This window comes from Ranitomeya imitator, chromosome 1 (assembly GCF_032444005.1).
Source record: "Ranitomeya imitator isolate aRanImi1 chromosome 1, aRanImi1.pri, whole genome shotgun sequence".
Classification (NCBI taxonomy): domain Eukaryota; kingdom Metazoa; phylum Chordata; class Amphibia; order Anura; family Dendrobatidae; genus Ranitomeya; species Ranitomeya imitator.
Genome location: NC_091282.1, coordinates 771,514,112 through 771,536,801, shown reverse-complemented (window position 1 = coordinate 771,536,801; position 22,690 = coordinate 771,514,112). Strand labels below are relative to the sequence as shown.

Genomic DNA, 22,690 nt, shown 5'->3' with positions numbered 1-22,690 from the left:
GTAATTATACTGTGATATTACAGTACAGGTGAGACTAATACTGTGATATTACAGTACAGGTGAGCAGTAATAATACTGTGATATTACAGTACGGGTGAGACTAATACTGTGATATTACAGTACAGGTGAGACTAATACTGTGATATTACAGTACAGGTGAGCAGTAATAATACTGTGATATTACAGTACAGGTGAGCAGTAATTATACTGTGCTATTACAATACAGGTGAGACTAATACTGTGATATTACAGTACAGGTGAGCAGTAATTATACTGTGCTATTACAGTACAGATAAGCAGTAATTATCCTGTGATATTACAATACAGGTGAGACTAATACTGTGATATTACAGTACAGGTGAGCAGTATTTATACTGTGATATTACAATACAGGTGAGACTAATACTGTGATATTACAGTACAGATAAGCAGTAATTATCCTGTGATATTACAATACAGGTGAGACTAATACTGTGATATTACAGTACCGGTGAGCAGTATTTATACTGTGATATTATAGTACAGGTGAGCAGTAATAATACTGTGATATTACAGTACAGGTGAGCAGTAATAATACTGTGCTATTACAGTACAGATGAGCAGTAATTATCCTGTGATATTACAATACAGGTGAGACTAATACTGTGATATTACAGTACAGGTGAGCAGTAATTATACTGTGATATTACAATACAGGTGAGACTAATACTGTGATATTACAGTACAGGTGAGCAGTAATTATACTGTGATATTACAATACAGGTGAGACATACTGTGATATTACAGTACAGGTGAGCAGTAATAATACAGTGATATTACAGTACAGGTGAGCAGTAATTATCCTGTGATATTACAATACAGGTGAGACTAATACTGTGATATTACAGTACAGGTGAGCAGTAATAATACAGTGATATTACAGTACAGGTGAGCAGTAATTATACTGTGATATTACAGTACAGGTGAGCAGTAATAATACAGTGATATTACAGTACAGGTGAGCAGTAATTATACTGTGATATTACAGTACAGGTGAGCAGTGCTCTGTGGTTTTAAAAGGCGTGACGTGGGCGTGTGATGGGGCGTGGTGTGGGCGTGTTCTGCCCGTAGTGTGTGGATGCCGGAACGGCGGCGGCAGTGTGAGGTTGGAAGTGATCCGCGCACAGGACCCTCAGCCGGCGGCGGCACAGGTCAGCTCCTGGGGTCCCCGTGTGTGTGAGGAGGGGGCGCTGTGTGTGTTGTGTGCTGTAACTTCCCGGCAGCTCCGCGGGTCGCTCTCTGTGTGCGGTCACAGGACTGAGCTCCAACTCTCCGCAGACGTGGAGAGCGCCGGTGCGGACCCTTGTGGGGGCCGGTACAGGACGACTCTGCGCCCCACTTGTGTGGAGCGATGGCAGGTGGCCATGGAATGACTTTGTCACTTCCCGGACCCCGGATTCCTGCTGCACCTCGTTCTCTGCTTGTGGCTGCACATTCACCTGGCAACCGTTTTCTCTTTCTCAGAATTATTCATTTTGTTTGTTTTTAGAAATGGTTTTATTTAAAAAAATAATTTTTTTAAATAAAATTTTTAGAAATAAATTTTAAATATTTCCAATTCATGAATGTACTTAAAAAAATGCCTGAAATCCAGAAGCAGCCGCCCCACCGTCCAAGATGGAGGGTCTGTGAGACAGAGATCCGCGTCGTCTTGTGCTGGTTGGTGCCGTTTTTTTGTGTCAGAACATTTGGTAGGAAATGTTCACCTCCAGAAAAGGTCGGTTTTGTAAACAGAGAGATAGGGAGGGGGGGTTTTGGGGATGGACCGGCTGCCTAGCGTGAAATTAAACCGCCCTCCAGTTGTCTCTCAAATGATGGAAATATTCCCCCTCGCAGGCAGAATTTGTGTATTTTTTTTTCTCTTTTGCCTGTTTGTCTGATTTTGGCTGCTGTGTATAATTGTGCGGGTCCTCGTAGTCGCCGCCGCTCTGTGTCGTCTACGTGTTCTGTTCCTGTCGTTCGGGCACAATTGGTGTTGTCAGTCTATGCAGAGGACGCTGCCAGGGAAAGTTCTGCTTTGATGGAATAATGTGTAAATGTCTGAGAAAGATGCCGTCATTTCTACACACTTGATTTTGCCCTTGGAGAAGCCCGGTGGCAGTTTGGGGACCGTTCCTGCTTTGGTCGCCTCTCATGGCACCCATGGTCTAGCAGTCGTGCCTTGTTTTTCATGCCGTCTTTGAAGCTCTTCTGGAGAAGTCAGAGTGAGTTGGATTGTAAAAGGGGCAATTATGTGGCTGATTGCTAGGACGGGCTGCCTATTTAGTTTCATTATCCATAAGACGCATTATGTTCCCCCCATCACTGTGAAAGTGGACGGCAGAGTGTTTGTGGTGGGGGGAGGCAGTGGGGGCTCTAATAGCGGTGCGATTAGACCCACAGCTGCAAAACTGAGATATCAGCCGCTTCACAATTACACACATATTTACTGGGGGGGGGGGGGGATTAGCAATGCCATTTTTTTCCACAGTTCGTGTTTTATTATTATTTTTTTCCATTTTACACCATTATTTTCTTACATTCACCAACCCCCCTTCCCCAAAGTCAACGACTATCCAACCCCCCCCTCCCAGTATTTTTGGGCTTCAGTATAAACGTTGGAGGATCAATGGTTGTGAGTTTGTGTATGTTGCAGGGATGCACTCCTGGTCCCCCCACATGAGCTATAATTTTACCCCCTCTCCTCCACCCTTCGTCCGCTCCTGGTGCAATGCACGGCGTGTTATGCTTTGCCAAAGTAGAACATCTAAGGGGGGGGCTGAGGTTGGGGGAGGAGAATAAAAGCGAACGGGGAAGAGAAAGGAGGAGATGGGGATAAAATTGGAGCCCAACGCCATTTTTTTTTTTCTTTCAAGCATTGTCGTTCGTGATTATATGTCGCAATCTTCAGGATAATAATAGGGGTTGTTTCGTTTATGGGGGGCTGTCGTGGAGAGCTACTCGAGCTGGCAAAAGGCTCTGGGGTAGGAATGAAATAGAGTGATAATGATTACGGGTAACCATCCATGACATATTGGCTACAGAGGCGAGCTCGCTCTTCTTGCAGAATCTGGAGGATGGGAGATGTGTGGCCGTCCCCTCCTGGTGGGCACATACCCACCCCTACTGCGCCTTGTTTTTGCTGACCTTCCCCCCAACACTTTTTTTTTTTTTTTTCAAAAGATGAAAAATATCTGAAGGTTTCGGGTGTTCTTGGGCTCCTCTATGGGGCGCTCTTATTTACCTCCAGAAGGGAGGCTTCAGCAGGGCTGTTCATTTGAATACACGGAAAGCTTGCGCAGTAGCGTAGAGAATTGTCATACCTAACGCGTGTTTGGGCACCGCCCCCTTACCTCATCTCTTTGCCTTTTTTTTTTTCTTTTTATGATATGAAATATTCTATCATTAACCTCTTCATTCCTGAACATCAATAAACGTGCTAGAACAAAAGTGTTTTCTTCTTAAATTGTGCCTGACAGATCCTTGGCCAACTCTTTCCGTGTGTGAGATTGTTCTGTTCAGGCGTTTCACCTGTTCATCACTATTTTTTCTGCTCTCTTCTTACTTTCATATTAGTACAGTTCCAAATTTTTGTTTTTCTAGTAATTTGCCCCTGACCTACTGTACAGTTTCATTGAGCGGCTGTCTCTGGACTGGGAAAGGTGCAGTGTTGATTGGTGTCTCTTCACATCAGACGTTTGATGGGTGTGTGCTGAGCAGGTGATCTGGACATTCTGGTGCCCTTGATGCAGTGGCACAAGCAGCTGACACTCTGTTGTGTCAAGGTCTTCTCTCCAGCTGGGGGTAATGGTGTGAGTGGTGGTAGATTGACACCTTCCTGCCTCATATCAGATAGGTGCTGGAGTGTGTGGTGATGGTGGAAGCAATCATGCCCTGATTAGCTGAGCGATGAATGATTTCTGAAGAGGAATCCTGTCTATTTGAAATTCTGATTCTCTGTGCCAGTCAGCAGAGCTCCTGTCTGTCAGGCTATGGGCCGCACGATGGACGGCGTCTGCACACTCCATTACTTGTGTATTCCCCGTTATTACCGACAGCACGGTGGAGTTATTGTGCTTCATTATCTGTTACCTCCTCTATAGAGTAAATGTATCTATGCACAGTACTGCTGTATGTGTGTGTATGTATGTATGTATATATATAATTTATTTATTTTTTCCATTGTATGTATACTCAGAGCCACTCCCTGTACATAAGACTGCATCTCGTGACCAAATATAGATCTCTTGTAGTTATATGTTCTCTGTATAGGTACACTGGTTCCCCTGAATATTTTTCATGGGATTGCTTCCTGTGCACATTTAGACCTAGTATTGTATATGACTTAACTGTCCTAAATAGTGTGTATATATAAATCATTAAACACATGCTGAGTGTTGTTGTGCTGCTCCACTATCTGGTTTGCATGGGACTGTCCCCATGCTCATGTGTGTATGTGTATATCTATCTATCTATCTATCTATATATCTATCTATCCTGGCTTTCTGAATGTTATATTTAATAGATTTATTTTGCCTTACATGGGACTGCATGCTGTATGCACTATAAACATCTGTCCTGTTTTGTGAAGGTCTGGTATATGGTACAGTGTGTTGATGTGGGCTGCACTGTCCTGCTTTTTAGTCACAAGATTATATTATATTCTATTGTACATGATCCCGCAGTATAGAGCAGTATTAATGTAGTGACCTCATATTCTCTGGCGTTGTATAAACCGACAGGAAATATTCCAGGTGATGAAGATCTAGAAATATCAAGATGTATTCTGAATGTGAACGTCTGAAGTGGTGTATGTATATATATATATATATATATATATATATATATATATATATATATATATATATATATATATATATATATATATATATATATATATATATATTATAATTTACCCTGGTCATGTGAGTTGACCTGCTAACATGAGAAGAGCATGATCGCCTTATTGGACACGAGATGTCCCTGTGTTGTGGTATTGGCCATTTCTGTACACATCATTCTGTCCTGTATACTCGCTATATACCTAGAATGCTGATAGCTGTATGTGTACATCTTGGTTCTTACCCAGATCAGGTTGTATTCCAGCACACCAGTAGAGGGCAGTGTTTGCATTAGGTGGTATGTACGGGGTGCCCGTGATGGCATACTTGCGATGGGTTATTGTCTGGCTCTGGCGTCCTGGAGCTACGTTTGGGATGTGGGCTTAAGTCGTCTTCCGCCTCCAGTCTGACTCATTACATCTGTTTACATCACCAATATATAAGGAGTTAGTTAGTCAGATTCTGAGGGTGTGACACAGCGACACTTTTCTAATGTTCAGAATTGAGTGACCTAAGACTGATGCGGCCGTGGTCTTGTGGGGGGACTGACTGTAGATTTGGGAGACCGTCCCCTGAGAGGGTGAAGTTTGAGGTACAGAAAACATGGATAACAAAGACATGAGTATTAATGGGCAGTAAATGTCCCGGGCTTTAGCTCCCCCAGATATTGGCAATTCCTTCCCACTTGTATGTTACTGTGATGTCTGCCGCCCTGCTCACGTCCTCCTCTTTCACCACTGTGGTCATTGTCAGCTCTGTCCCGCTGCTATAGACTAGTTTGAGTGTAGGTAATTGCTGTAGATGTGTAATCGATGTGTTAGGCCTCCCCTGGAGGCCGCACCATTACCTGCCTGGGAATAAATATCTACATGTGTTAATATGCCTCTTAAGTCCAGGTACAATCCCTGGAAATCACACATCCTCTGGCATTGCAGGGGTTAAATGATTGATTCTATTGTAATTCCCCACTAATCGCCGTGCTGCCAGTCTAATTACTTTATTTTCTCCAATGGCTATTTTAGTGTTACGGGCACTCGGCCTAAAGGTTTAGGCTTTGGCTCATGAGCTGATGTTCTAGCTGTGTTGTCAGACTAGAAATGGTTAATATGCAGGGGATCAGTTTGTCAGGGTGTGATCTAGTGTTTGGTTTATTGAAAGGGCTGATGTTAATAGGAGCTGACATTTCTGCTGTGGTGGAGCGCTGCATGATGGGAAACTCACCTCCGTATTCCCCTCAAGCACCCATTATTCTAGCACTGACCACAACATGCAGACCAAGGACCCAGCCCTGTGCGCACACTTCTCCTGAAGACCGCCATGCTAATCTCCTTCTGACCCGCAGTATTGGCCTGAGCATGCCCATCGCCTCCAGCATCTCCGATCCCGCTTCTTTATGCCTATGTCATACTGACTCGCCTCACTACCACCCCAATCATTCATATTACCCACTCCTGTGCACTCTTTTCTCTCCTTACCCAAATAATTGCTAAGCACTTTGCCATCCCAGCCTACGCAATCTGCTGGTGTAGTAGTGCCCCAAATTCATCCCACTATAACCATAGGATTCTTCAGCATTTCCTGTCCGCCTACCAGCATGTTAAATGCTTTTTTCTTGGGACATCTGAAGCTGTGATTTTGTTTTGCAAAAACCTCTCTGCCAGTGACATGGAGTCCTGTACAGGTCCCTCGCATGCGGCAGTGTCTGGTACCAAGCAGCTTCTCTCACTCGACAATTTTAAATCATTGTTTCTCCTCGTGTTTTTTTCCCCCCTCCAGCCGCCTGTAGGGGGAGCTCACCGCATACTAGGAATACATTGCCATAGTAACACAGCATGCAGAGAGCTGCTTACCTAGTGGTGGATGATGATAAACAGCATCATATACTTCAGTTAACTAGGGTGCCCTAATCTTCCGATATCTGCATCTGTCGTGTTACCCCTGCTGCTTCACTTCAGTTTCTGATGTCGGCTTTCAACCAGTGCTGTCTGCAAAGTAGACTAACTCATTTCAGTAGCTAAGCCAAAACGCATCAAAAGGACACACATAATGTAAAAACATAGCAGCATAGCATAGCAAAAAGGCACAGCCGTATTTACCACCACAACGAAAATGAATGCTCGGCAGGACGCAGCAGCCCCAGGATAAAGGAAGACAAAGCTAGCACTCACAACCCGCAAGTTCATGGACGCAATGCTCGCCTAGTGTCAGAATTGCACATGGCTAAGGTTGTATAGGGTTTGAGTCACACAGATGTAGTGCAATGTCTGGTTACAGCCCAGTAGTGACTCCGGTATTAGATCAGGCGGCTGACCAGCAATATATACATACACCCCACACAAACATGCACCTTGCTGCCCACATGGATAGGCCTTGCTGCACTCACTTAAAAAAAAAAGAAAAAAAAAAGTGCAGTAAAATATAAAAAATAATATGCATGCGCTATTGGTTGATATTGGCGGCACGGTGGCTCAGTGGTTAGCACTGCAGCCTTGCAGCGCTGAGGTCCTGGGTTCAAATCCCACCAAGGGCAACATATGTTGCTGCAAGGAGTTTGTATGTTCTCCCCGTGTTTGTGTGGGTTTCCTCCGGGTACTCCGGTTTCCTCCCACATTCCAAAGACATACTGATAGGGAATTTAGATTGTGAGCCCCAAAAGGGGATAGTGCCGATAATGTCTGTGGGATTAATGTCGCTATATAAATGAGTAAACTAAATAAATTAAATAAATAAATGAATATTTTGACTAAAATGCACAAGCTCAGATCTCATTTCAATGGTTCTGATTGTCCTGCAATTCCATACAATAAAATCAAAAACAAAAGGACACAAAACTTCAAAAAACGAATGCCTGGCAGGATGCAGGAGGCCAAATTTTCGACCATTACTGACTGGCTCACTATAGAAGCCTTATCTGTGTGCGATGCTAGTACTAGGCGAGCACCGCCTCCATGAACTGCTGGGCTGGGAGTGGTTGTTTTCTCTGTATTTTGCACCTGTTTTGCCTTCACCTTTTATCCTGGTGGTCCGGCTACCTACTGCCGGTCGTCAGTTTTCTGACCTGTGGTGGTAAATACGTCTGCTTCCACTTTTCTGATGATTCTCCCCCCACAATAGCAAAGACAGTCCTGACTATGCATTACCATCCACAGTATTCAGGCATCAAACACAAAGCAGAAGTGGACTGCTAGGATCCAGGATTGCCCCCGAGCTCAGGAGATCAGGGCACCGTTCCTTAGTACAGTTTATTGTGTATCCTGCCTTTTTACATGGACCCACCCATTTAAGTCTGTGACTCTGTAGGTATATGGAGATCTAATACAACCCTTTGACTGCTATTAGTGCTGTGTTCACACCTGTGTTAGAGGCACTTGGTAATATCCGTTTTTTTCATAATGTTGGAATGGTGATGTGAACAGAGCCCATGTCTAAGTACTACATTTATGCTGAACAAGAATAATCCATGGTCTGAGGCCGGTCCTTTAATAAATGCAGCAGTCCAGGTCAGCTGTGGGAAATTCTAGCAACTGCCTTTTTGTTGTTTCTTTTTTCAGCAGTACATTTCTCCACAGTGAAAATGATACATTTACCAATTTTAATCAATTATTGCCACAATCAAAAAAATGTTCGTGCTTATCAAAGCATTGGGTTTACAACTTCTTACTGGGATGTCACCAATGCCTTGAGCTTGTTCGTTTTTTTTTTTTTTTTTTTCCTTCCCTCCCTCTGTTAGGCTATGTTAAGGAAATAACCTAATATAATCCATATTCAGATCTGTGGGGCAGTCACTGTGTACATACATTACATTACTTACCCTGTACTGATTCTGAGTTACATCCTGTATTATACCCCAGAGCTGCACTCACTATTCTGCTGGTGCAGTCATTGTGTACATACATTACATTACTGATCCTGTGTTATACTCCAGAGCTGCACTCACTATTGTACTGGTGCAGTCGCTGTGTACATACATTACTGATCCTGAGTTACATCCTGTATTATACTCCGTAGCTGCACTCACTATTCTGCTGGTGCAGTCATTGTGTACATACGTTACTGATCCTGAGTTACATCCTGTATTATACTCCACTAGATTGTGGCCCGATTCTAACGCATCGGGTATTCTAGAATATGCATGTCCCCGTAGTATATGGACAATGATGACTCCAGAATTCGCAGCAGACTGTGCCCGTCGCTGATTGGTCGAGGCGACCTTTATGACATCATCGTCGCCATGGCAACCATTATGACATCTACGTCGATACTGTGCCCGTCGCTGATTGGTCGAGGCAAATTCGCGGCAGACTATGCCCGTCGCTGATTGGTCGAGGCAACCTTTATGACATCATCGTCGCCATGCTGTGCCCGTCGCTGATTGGTCGAGGCCGCCAGCGTGTCCCCGTAGTATATGGACAATGATGATTCCAGAATTCGTGGCAGACTGTGCCCGTCGCTGATTGGTCGAGGCAACCTTTATGACATCATCGTCGCCATGGCAACCATTATGACATCTACGTCGGTGCCCGTTGCTGATTGGTCGAGGCCAATCAGAGGCGGGGGATTTCCAAGACAGACAGACAGACGGAAAAACCCTTAGACAATTATATATATAGATAGCTGCACTCACTATTCTGCTGGTGCAGTCATTGTGTACATACATTACTGATCCTGAGTTACATCCTGTACTATACTCCAGAGCTGCACTCACTATTCTGCTGGTGGAGTAACTGTATACACACATTACATTACTGATCCTGTACTGATCCTGAGTTACATCCTGTATTATACTCCACTAGATGGTGGCCCGATTCTAAGGCATCGGGTATTCTAGAATATGCATGTCCACGTAGTATATTGCCCAGTCACGTAGTATATTGCCCAGCACAGAGCCACGTAGTATAGAGACTTAAAAATAAAAATAAACATATACTCACCTTCCGAAGGCCCGTTGAAGTCCTGCTATACTTACCCTCCGCCACCTTTCCCGCTCCTCGGGACGCTCCCGGGACCGCTCCATTGCAAGCAGCAGCTTCCCGTCCCAGGGCTGGTATGAGCAGGACCTATGATGACGTCGCGGTCACATGACCGTGATGTCACGGCAGGTCCTTGTCGCACACCAGCCCAGGGACGGGACCGGAAGCTGCCGCTTGCAATGGAGCGGTCTCGGGAGCGTGTTGAGGAGCGGGAAAGGCGGCGGAGGGTGAGTATAGCAGGTTTTTTGTTTTTTTTTTAAATTATTTTTAACATGACATATTTTTACTATTGATGCTGCATAGGCAGCATCAATAGTAAATAGTTGGGGACACACAGGGTTAATGTCAGCGATAACGGAGTGCGTTACACCGCGGGCCGTTACCGCTGCCATTAACCCTGTGTGAGTGGAGGGGATTACGGAGCGGGCGCCGGGCAGTGAGTGCAGGGGAGTAGGGGAGGGACTAATCGGGCTGTGGCCGTCGCTGATTGGTCGCGGCAGCCATGACAGGCAGCTGCCGAGACTAATCAGCGAACGAATAACCGTGACAGAAGGACCGACAGACAGACGGAAGTGACCCTTAGACAATTATATAGTAGATAGCTGCACTCACTATTCTGCTGGTGCAGTCACTGTGTACATACATTACTGGTCCTGAGTTACATCCTGTATTATATTCCATAGCTGCACTCACTATTCTGCTGGTGCAGTCACTGTGTACACGCATTAATACTAATCCTGAGTTACATTCTGTATTATACCACAGAGTTGCACTCGCTGTTCAGAACCTAGTGTGAACACACTTCCCAGACTGCAAGTTACGTCCTGTCACTGAATAAGCTTGGAGATTTTGGCGTGGAAAACCATGAATTAGTGAGCTCTGCTGTGGAGTATCATACAGGCTGGGTCAGTATAATATGACATCTTGTATTGTTCGTAGCAATATACACACTGGGTTCACTTACATGTTTTCCTGATAAACAGGCCCCAGTGTATTCTCAGTGGTAGGGGAGTGGGAGATGCTGCTACTGGCCCCTGCCGTCAAAGCTCCATCCACCCACTAAATGATGCAGCCATTGACCAATGGTGTGGACCAGAGCTGGGCAAACTGCAGTCTGCGGGCCACATGGTGTAACAGAAGTGAGGAGGGAATGTGGTGTTTTTTTTTGGTGTTTTTTTTTTTTAAATCATCTGTGTATAGGATGTTTGCACGTATATCGGAAGCTATGTGGGACTTACGTTGTATATAAGGAGTGGTGTATGAGCTCACACTGTAAATAGGGTGCTGTGTGTGGGCTCATATGGTATATAGGGAGATGTTGTCATACTTAATTATGCTCTATTTCAAGTGATACTATTAATATAAAATAATTATAATATGTTAATATTAGGCAAAATTAATTGTCCACCTCTATTGTGGGCGGCGTTTCAGTTGCTTGTGTTTTGGTGCTAACATTCCTGCCTCACTATGTTTAACGCTGTAGACTAGTGTCCTCTCTGCTCTTCTGCCGTGCATGCTGTGCCTGGGGCCCGGCCCCGTCCGCCGTGCACGCTGTGCCTGGGGCCCGTGCCTTTTATAGGTTATAGACATTTGTCGTCTGTTCTTCACCTGTCAGTTATTCCTTTGTGCGTCTTTCTGATCTTTATTTCTGAGGCCCGGAGCACTAGAGGAAATTCACCCATGATTCATGTGTAGTAATGTCTGGCTGTTACTGCTAATGTGAGTGTCGCTTATCTTCCGCACCTATGGCGGCGCTTGTGTGCAGTAGATTCTACATGTTCACTTTGTAGATTTCTGTATCTGATCATAAAGTGTTCCTGATTTTACCATTAATGTATCTGCTAAATGCCTGCTGTAAGCAAACCATGCTGGCAGCCCCTCATTATAGACTGTTCATGTGTGTTCAGTCCAGCAGTCCTGCATCGTTCACCTACTGCTCCACCCCGCATGATTTTTCCCCACCTTGTCATGTCTGTCTGTTCTGCTGATGATAATGTATTAGGTAAAAAGTAGGCGTGGAATTAAGTGGTGGCGTGGGCTCTCGGGTGCCATATCAAAAGATGGGGCATCCGTAGTTTTTGATGTCTCTTTTCTGGTTCTTTGAGGCCGTCTCTTCTTCTTTTTCCAACTTATGAGTATTTTTTCTAAGTTTGTGCCCCTCGTGGCTCTGACCACTGCAGCGATGTGTCTGACATGCATATTCTGTTTCAGTATGCATCCTGCTTTTCTTAGAAGTCTACTCTTCTTTTTTTTTGGGGGGGGGGGCAGGTCTTGCTTTGCGCTGCGGGGTTGTACATAAGTGCCGCTGTGGACATTTTGTGCATGTTACGTGGGTTTGTTCGGGGATATGCTCTTGGGCTGTAAATCTGTTTCACATCACTTTTCTCTTACTTTTCCCTGTAGATGTAAATGTGGATTCATTACACTCCAAAGACCTAGAACGGTGTTTCTGCACAACCTTTGAGCAGCTGTGAGAGAAGACTGCTCTGCAGTGTATCGAGAGGCTGAAGATTGGACCTGTGCAGTTCTCAGAAGATCCTGGATCTTTCTTCTAGTCATTCATTTCAATACTTCCTCCTCCTCTTCTCCTCTCATCACCATGTCCTCCAGCTTTTGCTCTCTTAGCCTCACTCTCCATTTAAGCTTTCTTCTGGGCTCTGTCTTAGGCTTGAGCTTAGGACTTGAGTTCATGGGACTTCCCAATCAGTGGGCTCGCTACCTGCGCTGGGATGCCAGCACCCGCAGTGACCTCAGCTTTCAGCTCAGGACCAACGTTTCCACCGGCCTTTTGCTCTACTTTGATGATGGTGGCATCTGTGACTTTCTCTGCCTCTCTCTGGCAGATGGCAGAGTTCAGTTGCACTTTAGTATTGATTGTGCTGAAACCACAGTTCTAAGTGATAAGAAGGTGAACGACGGTGGCTGGCACTTTCTGATGGTCAGTCGAAATAGGCTGAGGACCACAATGGTTCTAGATGGGGCGGCTATACCTGCAGAGGTTCGACCACAGAGGCAGAGCATGAATATTGTTAGTGACCTCTTTGTAGGTGGCGTTCCCGGAGATATACGCTCTGATGCGCTGACACTCGGTACAGTCAGGGACATACCCATGTTGTCTGGATATTTACAGGAGCTCAAGTATGGTAACTCTGAGCCACGGCTGCTTGGAAGTCAAGGCGTGCGGTTAGATCTGGAGGGGCTCTGCACCGATAATCCTTGTGACAATGGAGGAGCTTGTCTGTTGCTGGATGGAGAGCCCACCTGTGACTGTACGGCAACTGGCTATGTGGGCAAGTTCTGCTCTGAAGGTAAGCAGAAGGTGACTTCATGGAAGAATATTATATTCATCAGCTCATAACTTTCTAATGTCTTTTAGGCTTCCTTCCCGTCGGAGAGGATTTGCTGTTAATTCTTGGATTCTGCATAATACAAGTGAATAAGGTTTACAGCAAGCTTTATTCTGCTGATGTCAAATGTTGCTGCAAATTTCATCTTTGTAAGGGGTTAGGCTGGTTTCACATTTGCGTTTTTTGCCGCTGCGTTTTAGCACAAAAAACGCATGCGTTTTTCTTCTATACTTAACATTAAAACGCATGCGTTTTTTTGCATGCGTTTTGATGCGTTTTGACGACGCATGCGTCGTTGCTATGCTTGCGTTTTGTTGCAGAAATGCAACATGTAGTAATTTCTAGCGGCGTTTTTTTGCCATTAAAAAACGCATGCATTTTTTTTGCCGCAAAAAAACGTATTGCTGTCTATGTAAACGCATGCGTTTTTAAGCACATGCGTTTGCACGCGTTTTTAAACGCATGCGTTTCAGTAGAAAAACACAAGAATACACACTGATAAGCCACCCCCCAACCCTAACCCTAAAGGGATCCTAACCCTAAGGGATCCTAACCCTAACCTTAGGGATCCTAACCCTAACCCTAAGGGTTAGGGTTAGGATCCCTAGGGTTAGGGTTAGGATCCCTAGGGTTAGGATCCCTAGGGTTAGGGTTAAGGTTAGGGTTAGGATCCCTAGGGTTACTAGGGATCCTAACCCTAACCATTTCTGTTTATAGTGGGTTTTCTAGTCGATTTTGATGATTGGCAGCTGTCACACACTTCTCATCATGCGTTTCAAAAACGCAAACGCAGGAAAAAACGCATGTAAACGCGTCAAAACGCCGCGTTTTAACACATGCAAAAAACGCATGCGTCTAAAAAACGCAGCGTTTGCACGAGTTTACATGTGTTTTTTCACCACTTGCGTTTGCGTTTAAACGCTGCGTTTTGAAACGCAAATGTGAAACCAGCCTAAAACCCTCATTTAAATCCCTCACCGGGTTTCTTAATGAATTGCCCAGTACTAACCTTATTATAGGGGTTATCTCATCAGATACTGGAGGGTCTGCTTGTGGGCTCCAGCACTCCTGGTGAAAAGATGAGTCTTACCTGTGGGAGCGTGCCCTGCAAGGTGCAGCACCCTCCCTTATGTCCATATGCACTTGTAGGGCAGAAGGACAGGGCACGTCTGGATACACTATCTCTCAAAGGGGCTTCTAAGCATATTGTTAGGAAAATGTAGTGATTGAAAACTGGAAACTTTGATTGAAATACAGCTTCTCAGTAACATATTGGAGAGGAAAAGGAGTCTGGTGGAGTTTTCTCACTGCTTGATCGGAGTGATTTTCCTGTTCAGTCATTACCCATTAAATGCAGCAATGGTCTTAATAAGAGAATATTGCAGGTTGCTATTCTTTCTGGAGGATGATATGTCGGAGACTTGGGATTTGCTGTTCCAGCCGCCATGTTGTGTTTGGAGATAACAGCGAGCATGCTGTGAATGACAGGAGGGATGTGAGCGTCCAGGGATTGTCTGTCGCAGACTGATACAGTCTGTAGTCTTATTTACTGGGATTTTACACACTTTCTATAGAGGAGATAATCGCTCACAATTTTCCTTGGGAGGTTATGACATTTACCTCTAGATGCTTAACAGAAAAATGTCAGATTGAGTAGATCCCAGGTTAAAAAAACAAAACAACGACAATATTCCTCCATCATGTAAGTTGTGTCCTTCATCGAGTAGATGTGACATGTTACATCTGCAATGGTACTACAACCCCTCTTATTGCCATGTAATATTACACTGACACATGATCAGTATGGCGTTCTATTATTCTCATTGAGGACTTCAAATTTTATTTTTTCCCCCATGGCATGAAATCTCTACAGCAAACAAAAATGCATCAGCCTGTGGCGTATGAGCATAGCCAATGTGGCTGTGCCATATAGTCATACAGGGCAGATACTAACGCTGCCTAAAACTGAGCCACCATAGACTTCAGGAAATGCTCTAAACGTGCTGCCACTGCTCCCTGCCTGGTAGACTTATCTCACTGGACGTCACTCTGCTCTATCCTATTCTGCTACAGGGTGGCTAACCTTAAGCTCTTACTTTGCTCCAAAAATCTGTGCACGCCGTGAAGACACCGGATGCCTTTTCTAAATTCATTAAGCACTATCTCCCCCATCCCTCAAGACGTGTCTGAGGCACAAAACTCCTAAGCAGTGTGGGGCACGGCTCTTCACCAGTACTCTGTCGCAGATAAGTAAATCTGCCCTGATGTCTCTGCACTTCTTATACACGTCAGTACAGTAAGTGCTGGCGATATTGTCACCATAACTGTCTGATTCAAACCTCATGACAGGTTTCTGCAATACAATGTCACACAAAACTACAGTTGGGCAGATTTAATGATTGAGAGAGCACCTTGAGTTTGAGGTAACAGGCCACATTTTGGTGCAAAATGTTTCATCTAGTTTAGACTTGAAACTTCGGAAATGCTTCACCTGAAGATGAGCAGAGAACGCTGGTGCTGCACAGAGACTTTGGTGGTAACAGAGGTTGTGCCGTCAGAGTTCGCTCTGTGACTCCTGAGGAAGGAGCATTGCGCTCCGAAACGCGCGTCGGGTGTGCTCCTGGCTTCTGGCTGTGACACCATCAGGTAGCTATTATCTTTACACTGGTGTACATTATTGTGCTACTAGGATGCGGTGGTTGGGGTTATTTATTCTTCATATTATTGATCATAGGCCCCCTAGTTTTTGCTGATCTTACCGTACTGATGTTGCTGCAGCCAGTTGGCTGTGAGCCTGTGGGCGTATGTACTGCCATCTAGTGCGTATCCTGTTTCTCCCTGTGGTTGCATTAACCCGTTTCACAGTTTATGTATGCATTTTTGTACTAATAAAGTTAAAGTTTTATGGGAAATTTTGGACTGCAAGTATGTGAGTTTTTTTCACCAAATGGTTGGCAGTTGTTTCCTGACTACGGTCCGGATATACATGCATTGAGGCACATTAAGATATTGATCTATGGGTACTGACATATATAGGTGTCTCTGCATGATTATGTTTGTAACATTCCTTATTTATATCACAGGTGAATGGGCCTGCACCATCACCTGGCATTTACTGCAACTAGCAAGTAGTTAGTCGTGTTACTATTCACCGGAATTGCACTGGCATGGGGCAGTGACATACAGCAAGCTTTGGGGCTCCACCTTTGTAGATTTGATGTCAGAGTCTGAAAGTGTCACAAAGGAAGAAGTGGCTGAAATTCAGGCAATGTGTAAAGATGTTCCACAGTCCACCGGAGTCTATAGGTTTTCCACACCTTCAGATAGTTTTGCAAGTGTCTACATTTTATACAAGATTAGCAAGACATGGTGTGATAAATCTTATGGGGGGGCCACTCCTGTCCATGTAATGGATGTAGCGTTGCTGCACCAGACGTTCTGCTCCTCTGAGTGGATTTCCCACCACATTGGACACACCATGTATTTGTTGCTGCACTATTTCCATTCTGTACGGAGGTTCCCAGGAGCTGTGGCTTAATGTAAGGATCCCCTTGAACACCTTCAGAACCCCTCTTATTATTCACCATCCTCTTCCCTTGCTTACCGGCTTGTGGAAATCATGGAGCAATGCTGTATTTTTAGGGAGGATTCCAATATCCAATCACTTAATAATGTATTTGCTTGGTAAGTTTTTTTTTTTTTCTTCTTCTTCTTCACAGTCTACCATACATTGTGCTGGCAATCTACTAATGCTATTCACATATAAATTGTCGAGATCATCTTTTGGTAAAGTTTAGGAGGGAATTCATGTTTTGTCTGTAAATTAATATCTTCCCTTTAATACAGGTGCCTGGAAAGCTGAGCTGAGTATATATGTGTACATGCTGGCATCTATCGTGGTTCTTGGAAAGTCCTCATTATTCCTATATGTCAGGTGTCTCTCCCACAGAGCAGCCCAGGGGTTAATAGTGAAATGTGGCTTTACTGATTACACATCAGTAATCACGTCTTGCTTGCTGCACTTGGCTGAGCCCCCCATCATAGAGCAGACCGTGTCCTGGTCCCCTCTGGGCGGCAGATTGCCTGAAATGATCACCGGACAGGAGAAATGTTTCCTGGTTAATGTTCCATTACAGCATCATTTGTCACAATGAGATCTCCCCTGTGTCCAGAGGGGATCGGCCCTCAGTGTAGGGCTGCGGGCTCTGCAGTGTGGGATTAGTAGCAGGGAGATGAGGGCCGTGATGTGGAGTCAGCCCGTATTATTGTTTTTGGAAGCCCACAGATAATGAGGATTAGGAAGTCATCTGTGTCTGCTGTAATGAGGTCACCCCCCCATACACACCATGTGACGAGAGCCACACGATCATCCGGTTTGATTAAATGTTTTCTGCCTCCTGCCCTATAGTTTGTGACTACTCCTCATCTGCTATGGTGAGACTGACCCAGAGCTGCCCGGCTTCTCACACTTGGCAGCTAGTAAAGTGTTAACTAAGGCAGTTTCTTCTTACATGTGAACATGCAGAACTCGCATCAGATACAGTGGATAAAAGATCAGACCGACCGCGAAATCCACTGGGCTCAGCAGTTAATTTGCTCTGCTCCTGATACCACGGGAGGTAAATATTTAATACCCCAGTGACTCCCTGGCCTTTTCTTCAGGTTTCCAGTGCGTTACATGATACACTCTCGCTGAGCGCCATCAGGGTCCTCTCTGCGCTGTGCAAACAGCTTATGGATGCTGTCAGTAAGCGTGGGATGTGTATTTATATGACCCCCAGACAGCAGTAAGAGGCTGAAAAAGGAGCCCAAGATACGTTGTCTATTAAAGTACGGAAGCCAGCGCTCCCACACGTGACATGGCGGGGAACACGGACCCTCTGTAAGTCAAGTCATGAATCCAGAGCCGCCATAAGAGGCCTCGTTATGGAGACACTCTCTATAAGGGAACATATTGCAACTTGCCGCCATATATTTTCCACATAAAATCGCAGCAATAGATGGCCGTAGAGTATATAACAGGGCATGCTGCACAGATTGGTATCCATCGTGTACAGGATGCCTCACATGTATCCAGAGTAAATCCTATCTGCTGATGTGGAGGGGGCGGCTGGGAAAATGTCATCTGTGTCCAGCTAGAAACCCCTAGATTAAGCATGGCAGACTGGAATTGGGTCACACGTCTTGAATTACAGAAGTGGATTCATCTGCAAGGGCCCCGCACCATGAGGATAGCTGCTTATTTGTGGGCCTCCATTAACGTCCATGGAGCTGAAAATATGCTACACAGGGGTGGAGTAGATGAACAGTATATACAATGTAGTGTATCCACACGCCTGAGCACAACTAATATTAGAGAGCTGTAAAATCCCAGAATGAAGACAGATTTCCCTGGAGCCAACCCCCCCTCCCCTTCCCCCCCCCCCCCCCCCCTCGACATCCTGGCACTAGTAGTTCTTTACCAATTTTAGGAACTTCAGTCTAGGTGAAATCTTCCCCTCTGCTGAGGCCAGGGAAGCTCCACAGATGGCTGCAGCTGGCAGTAAGTTGTCACCTGCCCCCTCCTCATTCCCTCTGAACTCAGGTTTCCCGATGTTTGGACAGGGAGCACAGGATGGGTAAGTGGACGCCAGGCTGCGTGTGACCAGGGATCAGGTGTCTCAGGAAACGCAGGGATAAAGGTATGAAAGGCAGCAGGATTAAATATTTACTCCACCTGCCATATCAATGCTGTCACCTGTGCAGAACAGCCATTATGGTAAAATGCACCTGGTCACGTGAGGCTCAGGACGCAGTCAGCGGTGGTGGTGGTCATGGCTGTGACCGGCTACTAATCTCACTAGTAATCGCTGTCATCTGTGGGCCAACACTGAGCCTTGTCCCTCTGTCTAATGCTGTGTACTGCCGCTGCTCCTAATATAATACTGCGTGTATTGCCAGCCTGACGCCTGTAACTTTGACTGCTTGCTGGCTGCAATTGTGTTCCGATGAAAAGTAAAACTGATCTCAAAGCTGTAAATCTTCATAATGCCGACAATCCCGGGGGACTGGGGATTCATACCCTGCACTGCTAACTGTGATAACCATGAATATTTTCTAACAAATATTCTTGCAGGTGTGACAATCTGCTCCCCCAGCGGACAGATGCTGTAGCGAGACCTCCGATCCATGCACAGTGACCGCCACTTGCATGAGCGCATGTTTGTTGGTGGGGAGGGAGTGGGGGTCCTATATGGTTTGCATGTGATGTCTCACTCCATGCAACGTTGATTTTGTGTGGTCACTGCTTGACTCTCTCTCTCTTTCCTTCCCCTTGTCTCAATGCTACATTAGATGTCAATGACATTCCAGGTGAGTGTCTGCACTCCGGACGCCGTCCCCTCATGCCTCTCAGATCCCTTATTATAGTCTATGCAGATGTAGTCAGGACTGTCACACCCAATATCCTGGATCCTTAGTGAACGAAACTATACAGTCTCTGGTGCTGATCAGGAAGAATCTTGTACTTCTCTCCTCCACTTCCTTTAGGCCATCTTTCCTGCATGACCTGGAAAGCTGAGACAGGGTGTGATTAGGATGCCATACTTGTGTTTTAAGTATGTGACTCCACAATCCCCCTTCGTGGGGTATTGTATAACTGGTGTGTAACTCTCTCTCTCTCGACCTCTCTATTCCTCCCTCAAGGACTGGCCAATCTCATGGTTGATGACCAAGGTATGCTCTTCTGCCAGCCGCTGGCCTATTTTCTCCATTTTCATTCATTTTAACCTTGGTTTTGAATTTTCAATTCATAAATTCTTCACAGAGCAGTGTCATCCATGGGTTGTGTGTTAATGACAGGGGTCATTAGATGCACCTGTAACATGCGCTGTATAGCCTTACATCAATGCAATGGGCAAGAGAGTTAGCATGATATTGGACATGGCACAGACTCCTTGGCAGGTGAACTGGGGTGGATTTAGATCAGCTTCTGGGTAAGGGGAATTCTACTATTGGCTTTACTTTAAGGTCTGACCTTTGCTTTACAATAGAGGAGCCGCTCATCTATGAAAAAACATGGCATGATGAAGTCACTGTGCGCCTCCTTTTTGTCCGTGACATCACTATTTCCCGGAAAATTAGGCACTTGTCATCTGTCCGGGGGTCTGTGCTGTGGGCCTTTCCATTGCTGTTTGCTGTGTTCATGTGTGCTGTGTCTTTAATCATACATCATTTTTTATTTTGTGCTGCCTAAAATGATGTGTCTGACGTGCCTTCTCTCTAATGCACCCTGCTGCTCTCGTGGATCCCACCCTCTGGCTGTAGGGAGAAGTAAAGGTAGATGCCTTCACTAATGTGTTGTCTGTGACTTGCATTGTATGTCTCCTGTAATAATAATGCTCATTCATCATGGGACTAATCAGCTGCTGTGTTACATCTCTGATTGGTGATGTCTCCAGGATTGTACTACACATTTCATGCATGTGATCGTGTGTAGTGAAATGTAAGCTCGGGATCATTGTGGATTTATGCTCGTCTTACAAAGGACATCCTGAGCTGAAGGTGTATGTGGTTTCTGCTCGGTCCGGCACAACTTTCCCTGCTTCCAGTTTCAATCCCAAGGAAAGCACTGAAGTGGAAAGGGGTACTGCTGCTTCAAACAATAATGGCTCAGCAGTGGTGTGCCATAAATGTATGATTTGTGCCGATTCCACTACCAGGACTCTGATATCAGGAGAATGGGCGCTCACTGCTGCCCAGTTTACACTTCATAAAGGAGAATACTACATGCTGCTCTCCATCGTGGTCAGCCAGCACATACAGACAGCCAAAGTGTGACCAGATGGTTTAGGGAAATGCTGGTGGCATTGCTGGCAGTAACCCATTGTTGGCCACACATCTGACTTTGAGATACTGAGATTGTAGGTTATGATTATATTATCGACAACCCAATCACAGATTCTGTGAAGTTTTCGGTATTTCGTATTGCTAATTGTGGGACTGATGTTTATATTGCAATACTTCATGGACTTTTCTATTTTATCATGTTACTCTGGAGTACCCATCTACAGTGTGAGCTACCGTATAGCATCTCCACCACATGACTATGCTGCACCAGCTGAGGAATATGTCACAGCATAAGTCTTCTGGGGTTGTACCTATACACATGGCGGTAGTGGACAGGTAATGGAAGCAATGAACCTTACAGAGAGATGGCAAAATGTGCTGCTGTATAGAGCACTGACTGTTGGCGGTGTCAGAGGGTCTGATATTTGGGGGGAGGCAGTGGTAGAATGTGTCGCTGTATAGAGCGGACTGTCACTGGTATCAGGGGGTCTGATATTTGAAGGGCAGTGGCATTATGTGGCATTGTATAAAGCGGACTGTCGGTGGCGTCAGATGGTCTGATACGTTGGGGGCCTGTGGCATAATGTCCCACTGTGTAGAGCGGACAGTGTCAGTGGCGTCAGAGGGTCTGATATTTGGGGGGCCAGTGGTAGAATATTCTGCTGTATAGATCAGACTGTAATTTTCAGCAGAGGGTCTGATATTTGGGAGGTGGTGGAAGAATGTACCGCTGTATAGAGCGCACTGTAAGTGCCTTCAGAGGATTCTGCCACTGTATAAAGTGGATCATCGGTGTGGCAGCATAGGGTCTAAATTATTATTTTTTGTTTGGGGGGGGGGGGGGGGGGGGCCAGTGGTAGAATGTGCAGCTGTACAGAGCGGACGGTCAGTGCCATCAGAGGGTCTGATATTTGAAGGGGGGGGACACTGGTAGAATGTGACACTGTATAGAACGTACTGTCAGTGATGTTAGAGGGTCTAATATTTGAGGGGGGGCAGTGGTAGAATGTGCCATTGTATAGAGCGGACTGCAAGTGGCCGCAGAGGGTCTGATATTTTGGGGCTGGTGTTAGAATTTGCCGCTGTACAGAGCGGATTGTCAGGGGTTGCGCCTTACCCTCGGCATCATGTCTGGCTGCAGGATGAGAGTATGCTGTCGGCCTCTGGGGTAACTCTCGATATGATGTGTGGCTATGGTTATATGGGCTGGAGATCGGGGCTAATGCTTTTTGTTGATTCTGTAACTTGCCTTTCATTAGAAATGATTTTATTAATAGCACCCCATGTTATAAATGATCACGATCATCCATTAATACAGAATGAATGATTGAAATATTCATTTCGTGCAAATGAGGTCATGGCGGGGGGGAACTTGATTTGTTGTCCCCTGTAAATTGGTTAGAAATGTCTGCTTTATGACGAGGTCCACACAATGAATGAGTGGCGTCTTTGTAATGTGGGCACGGTCAGGGTGCTGAGTTACCACTGCGGCTCGTCTTATTGGATGGTCCATGCTGATATTTAATAATGATCCTTGAGACTCAAGTCTTAGACCCGAGGCCTCAGATAAGGGAGATCTGCTATTTTATTACCCTGTGATTTTCTGCTGTCCATAGATCATGGCGTCAAGCTCTCAGGTGCGTGGTCTGCTCGCAGCTCGTGGATGAAGGTGACTGTCAAGATGTGA

At 45.4% G+C, this 22,690-nt stretch overlaps 1 protein-coding gene across 1 annotated transcript; it reads left to right on the top strand.

Annotated features, from left to right (window-relative positions):
• Positions 1–1,126: 1,126 nt before the first annotated feature.
• Positions 1,127–20,994, top strand: LOC138644849 (neurexin-3-like). The gene is made up of 5 exons (XM_069733776.1): positions 1,127–1,190; positions 12,233–13,137; positions 19,510–19,527; positions 19,861–19,890; positions 20,654–20,994. The coding sequence occupies exons 2-5, from the start codon at positions 12,429–12,431 to the stop codon at positions 20,992–20,994; spliced, it is 1,098 nt and encodes a 365-aa protein (XP_069589877.1). The 5' UTR covers positions 1,127–1,190; positions 12,233–12,428.
• Positions 20,995–22,690: the final 1,696 nt, after the last annotated feature.

What these genes read in the sequence shown, in the direction of transcription:
- LOC138644849 (XM_069733776.1), top strand. Translation starts at nt 12,429, where the DNA reads ATGTCCTCCAGCTTTTGCTCTCTTAGCCTCACTCTCCATTTAAGCTTT. An exon ending in TCTCATGGTTGATGACCAAG is followed by an intron (nt 19,891 to 20,653) that starts GTATGCTCTTCT and finishes GATCGTGTGTAG; the next exon opens with TGAAATGTAAGCTCGGGATC.